At 28.6% G+C, this 6,100-nt stretch overlaps 1 protein-coding gene across 2 annotated transcripts in view; it reads left to right on the forward strand.

Annotated features, from left to right (window-relative positions):
- Positions 1-2,150: 2,150 nt before the first annotated feature.
- Positions 2,151-6,100, forward strand: part of LOC117172964 (anaphase-promoting complex subunit 4) — an 8,367-nt gene continuing 4,417 nt past the window's right edge. The window contains exons 1-3 of one of the 2 annotated variants that reach the window (XM_033361288.1): positions 2,151-2,370; positions 2,456-2,823; positions 3,917-4,117. In XM_033361288.1, coding sequence (XP_033217179.1) covers positions 2,265-2,370; positions 2,456-2,823; positions 3,917-4,117 — 675 coding nt within the window. In that variant the 5' untranslated portion in view covers positions 2,151-2,264. Of the gene's footprint in view, positions 2,371-2,435; positions 2,824-3,916; positions 4,118-6,100 lie in introns of both variants that reach the window. The other variant, XM_033361289.1, reaches the window with a different exon arrangement.

Here is a 6,100-nt window from a genome sequence, read left to right on the forward strand (position 1 = left end):
CCACCTAATACAAAAGTCTACGACAACTTCCAGCCCTGACAGACCGAAGGAACCGAATGGAGCCTCTACAAAGTACCCGTAAAGACCCCATTGGGTCCCCATTCGGTTCTTTTTAAAAAAACTCAAAAAAACAGCAAGATCAACTTTTAAACTGTGGAAATTCGGATTCTACGTTAAACTTTCTATTGGAAACTCACGGAGTAATCGCAATACTTTTTTTTTGCAGCGGTAAAAAGTAAAAAAAAAAAATAAGATCTATCACGCCTGTTGACTGTTATTTACAGATGATGCCTTTGAAGTGTAGAAGTCAACAGGCGTTATACGTCTTATATTTTTTGTAACTTTTTACCGTTGCAAAAAAACGATTTCGATTATTCCGTGACCTTCTATAGGGAATTTTAACGTAGAATCCGAATTTCCACAGTTCAAAAGTTGATTTTGTTGTTTTTTTTTTGAGTTTCTTAAAAAGGAACCAAATGGGGACCCAATGGGGTCTTTACGGGTACTTTGTAGAGGCTCCATTCGGTTCCTTCGGTCCGCCAGGGAGACTACTGTATTATTATATTTCTGGTGGATAAAATTTCTGTTGCTAAATGTATACCTCATTTTAATAATATCATTGCTTCTTCAAGTAATTCTAATATTGAAAAACAAAGGTCTCAAACGAAAAAGAAGACATCTGTGAGCAAGAAAAATGTCGAGATTCCAAATTTTCGCTCAATGAAAAAAAGTTTGTAAGTACAAAGCATTTCGTTTTGAAGCCCACTTATTTACAAAAGGAAGCGATAAATATGGATGAAACAGTTAATATCCATACAGGATTTGACCATGTATATTCTATACTAACATACCAGCAGCCAGCGACAAAGAGACTTTTGCAGTAATAATAATAATACATTTGACATTACACGTCATTTTCAGGTTTCTTAGGTGATTTTGTTTTCAATTTTCCAGGTCAAGTCAAATTAATTTAATTATAATTTGAATACTTTTTAAATTATTACAATAGTTACAAACCATATAAATAAAGTGATGGTTTCCTGCATACTTTTTTCGTTCTAACTTAACGCAATTAATAGTCGGTTGCACGTTTTATACTTTCTTGAGTATTTCAAGTTATAGCCACAGAAAAATATCACAAATTCGAGGTGCAAGTGTTAAATATTGACGTCTGCAGCTGTAAAACTTGCTCCTCAAAACAAACATTGTAATAAATTAACGTTTAGGAATTATACTCATTCCCTCATCATATTAAAATTAGAAATAATAAAATTATTTGAAGAATGAATAAAACCTAGAATTAATCATTTTTATAATATAATTATAATTTTTAATTTTATTTTTGGGTTTTATTAATTCCTAAAATGATTTTATTATTTTTAATTTTAAACTGATGAGGGAAATAGTAAAATAACTAAAGGTTACTTCATTACAATGTTTGTTTGAGGAGAAACTTTTGCAACAGAAATATAATAATACACTAGTATGGAAGTTGTCGTTGACTTTTGTATTAAGTGACAATATTAAGCTATTTCAGAATAAATTATTGTAAAAATAATAAGCCGAGAATTGAATTAATGAGCTCATAATAATGTTTATAAAGTTATTTTTGGGTTTTATTAATTCCTCAAATAAGTTCATTATTTTTTATTTTAGCCTGATGCGGGAATTAGTAAAATTACGAAAAGTTACTTTATTACAATGTTTGCAATTTCAGAATAAATGTTTGTAAAAATAATAAGCGAGAAATAGCAAGAATGAGCTAAACATTTTATTTTTTGTGACTAGGAAATATATCTAAAAGTCAAATAAGTATATACATGAAGAAATAGAATTCTATTCTGCTTTATATTAAATTTTTTCTCTCTGATTTTTTCAGTAGTTTTTTCTACATTAATTATAACAATATAATGAAATTAATTTAGAATAATTTTAAAGAATATATGTAATATGCGTGAATCAATAATTACAAACATAAGGAAAAAAGCAATATTTTCCTTTCTAAATCAAGGTATTACCCATGTGAATAGTGTCAAATCTGAAATTTAGACATTTAAATTGCGCGCCAACTGGTTCTTTTCGGCTTCGTGCATGATCGGGTACTATCGGCCTCTTTCGGCTCGTAACGATGGGGGAAGTTCCAAAGAGGAAATGAGCAATTCAAGTACGATGCCATAACCGCAGACACTTCACGTTTAACATAACTCCAATCAATAATCAAGAATGTTAACAAGCAAAATCGCCAAAAACGCTAATTAATTAAGATGTCAGGAACTATAAGGCAATCAGAAGAACGTCAGCTTCCTTCGGAAGTGACTATAATGCGATGGTCCCCGAAAATGGACCTCCTCGCAATCGCGAACATCAAAGGTCAGAAAAGATATTTCTCCTCCTTATAATGAAAATCTGATTAATTTTCAAACAACTTGATATAGTTTTAAAAAATGTATTTTAGGAGAGGTTACTCTGCACAGACTCTCATTTCAAAGAGTCTGGTTACTCGCTCCTCAAGGTGAATGTGGCTCTGTCGAAAATCTTTGTTGGAGGCCGGATGGAAAACTTCTGGCTATAACCTATAAAGAATCAAAAACTTTATACCTCGTAGATGTTGAAAACAAAAATATTGCGCACAAAAGTGAGCTGGCCTCGAAAATTTCTCCAATTACTTGCATGGCCTGGTTGCCTCTGTGTCTAAATACTGGATCCAGTAGCAATACTTCACCAACTGGAGATTATTTACCGGCTTTACCAAGTTTGGATAGAAGTTATGGACAAGAACCTGAGAGAAAGGATTTTCTTCTCCAGAAACTTGATATGTTATTTGTAAGTTACTAAAAATATTTAATTCTAGTTTTGCAGTTTTGGGGAAAAATTAATTTTTAACCAAAAATAAAACTTTGGAATCACTTTTTTTTTGTTTTTAGAGTCATAGAAGTATAATTTTCCTTAGATAATTGAGAAAATTCAAAAAGACTTTTAAATTTCAGATCAATAAAAAAAGGTTTAATCTTGAATCAAATACTTGGATTTTGAAACAAAAAAGATTAAATAAGAGATAATAAATAATTAAAATTTTAAATTAAAAAGTTAACAGTTGATATTGCAATCCAAGCAGATTTTTATTTTTAATTAAAAAGAGTTGAATGGATTTTAAAAAATTCAGTAAAATAGTGGATTTTTTCACCGAATTTTTTTGTTGTAACCAAGTAGTTGAATTTTAAAACAAAACTTTCAAGTTATGAAAAAACTCGTGGGCTTAGTGTTCCTGAAAATCGTATAAATAATCATATTTTTTAAGTGAAAAATGATGAAAAATAATTAACTATGCAAAAGTAAAATAATTTTCAAGCAACATATTCCGAATTGAACAAGTGTAACCACACCGGGGACTTTTTCTCCTTCTGTCCTTTTTATAGCTTCTTCGTAAACGTCCTCGGTGTGGTTACATTTTTTTCAATTCCGAAAACTTTTTCTTTATAATTTATTTATTTATTTTTGCATAATTTTTTATTGGATTCACTTTTGTGATGACATCGTCAAAATTAGATAGTTTTCAGCTTTATAATTTACAATTAAAAAATTTAAAAAAAAAATTATTTAGTTTCTTCTTAACTTATTTAAAATACAGCGGGACCGTATCTCATTTAATCTGAACAAAGGGTCATAAATCGAATTATTTTATCATTTTTTAAACATTTTGTCAAATGTTAAGAACAGCATTTTTGCCTTTATTATTAAAGAATTATTTAACATGAAAATTTTCTCTTTTAGAAATAAATGTTTTAAATTTGTCATTTTCATACAGTTGCGGCCAATCAAGTGTTCAGCAACAATGAGTGGGGGCTTTTTGAGAATTTTGTTCCACAAATTTTATTAGATAGGATACTTATTGTGAATTGAAAATTTATTTTTTCAGACTGGGCAAGAAACTGGTGAAATCGGCATGTATGTTTTTGGGATGTTTTATTGTGGAACCTTAGAAGTTGGTCAGGGACCAGTTTTGGAAATTAATGGCGGATCCGGAAAACCTTTATGGGCCAGTTGGAAAGACAGCAACGGAATTACGGTCAACAAACTCTCATGTCCTTTACTCGAAAGTAGCAACGCCTTTTTAAAGGTATTTATTTATTTCTGCAAAATTTAAAATTCGAGCTCAAAAACAAGGTGGCTGCTGAATTAGGAATCCTGGACATTGCAGTGCATTTTTTTTATGGGCAGTTTTACCAATTTCTAGAAGAAAACTCTATCCAGTCACTTGATATATTACAATTTAAAGTATGTTTACTTTGACTCATTTTTCTGTTAAAAACATTTGAAATGCACAGTTTTTGATGTAAAGAAAAAAACGTTTTGAGTAGATCAACTTTAAATATAAATTAATTAACGATTTATAAAATTGAACTCTTTCAGTATTAAAGATTGAACTAATATTGAATAAAACATAGAATAATTACTATAAAAAATATTATCTTAATGGAAAAAATATTAAATGTATTGAATACAAATCTGCAAAAGATTTTTCTACCTGTAACCTACAAAAACTTTTTTTTCTACCCATTCTTAGGTATTCTTAAACAAAATAATTTGAAAAGAGAATTCCTATTTTTAATGAGATTTACGGGATATCTTTAGCAGGCTCTTCGGAACAGTTATATATAGTAAACAAAAAATTAAGTGCTGTTAAATTTTCATCCAAAGAGATGAATTTGCAACTTAAATTATCAGTCTTCGACAAAAAAAATAACTGTTTAACCAATTAGTTTATTATTCATCCAAGTAATTGAGGTGTAAAACAAAAAAGGTACATTTTCAGTGAAAAATTTATTGTTGATATTTCGTATAAGAAAGATTTAATGATGATTAAAAAAAGTTGAATTCTACAAATAGTTTCATTTTCAACCAAAAAGGAAATAGTTACATTTTGAGTTTAAAAAGTCAGTTTCAAACAAACAAAAAGCATTTTCAACAAAATTGTTAAACTTTATTGATTTCAAATCGTAGATTTCAAATTCTTTATGTCTTACGGTCCAATCGTGAATCAAAAAATAAATATGAGTCAAAAAAACATGTTCCTCGAAACTCAGATATTTATTTAATAGAAAAAACTCCTTTCAAAACTTCCTGACGTTTCAGTACACATGCGTACCTTTTTCAAAGGTTCTTAAACCTGAGTTGATGGTAGTTTAAATAGTCAAACAGATCAATTTTGCAGTCAAAAAAAGGAACATTTCAGTCAATAGTTTTAAGAAAATTAATTAAAATTTAGTCATTTTTTGAAGTCTCAAAAAATTTTTTTGAGGCTTCAATCGATTACACTACATTTTTTAAAATTGTACGAGAAAAACAAAATTGTCTAACCTACGCCAATTTTGTTTTTCTCGTACAATTTTAAAAAATGTAGTGTAATCGATTGAAGTCTCAAAAAAAAATTTTGAGACTTCAAAAAATGACTAAATTTTAATTAATTTTCTTAAAACTATTGACTGAAATGTTCCTTTTTTTTACTGAAAATTGATCTGTTTGACTATTTAAACTACCATCAACTCAGGTTTAAGAACCTTTGAAAAAGGTACGCATGTGTACTGAAACGTCAGGAAGTTTTGAAAGGAGTTTTTTCTATTAAATAAATATCTGAGTATCGAAGAACATGTTTTTTTGACTCATATTTATTTTTTGATTCACGATTGGACCGTAAGACATAAAAAATTTGAAATCTACGATTTGAAATCAATAAATATCAACGGTCGAAGAAAACATTGATTTGTTTCATCCAATCATTTTACAAAATTGTTAAACTTTTAACCAAAGAGATAAATTTTAACGAAAATGATGAATCTTCAATCAAAAGAATACATTTTTAACAAAGATATTTCAACAAAATATCCGTAACTTGAACAAATTAATTTTAAAGGAAGCAGTTGCATTTTTAACTTAAAAAGATAATTTTTTAGTCAAAGTAATCGGGTTTTCAACACAATATTTAAATTTTCAACCAAAGAAGTGATTCTGAATGAAAAAATTAATAATTCATATTTCACTAAACAAGATTTTAATTTGATAAAACAGTTGAATCCTCAACAACAAAAAAAGATTCTTTTTT

This window comes from Belonocnema kinseyi, chromosome 5, assembly GCF_010883055.1.
Source record: "Belonocnema kinseyi isolate 2016_QV_RU_SX_M_011 chromosome 5, B_treatae_v1, whole genome shotgun sequence".
Taxonomy (NCBI): Eukaryota; Metazoa; Arthropoda; class Insecta; order Hymenoptera; family Cynipidae; genus Belonocnema; species Belonocnema kinseyi.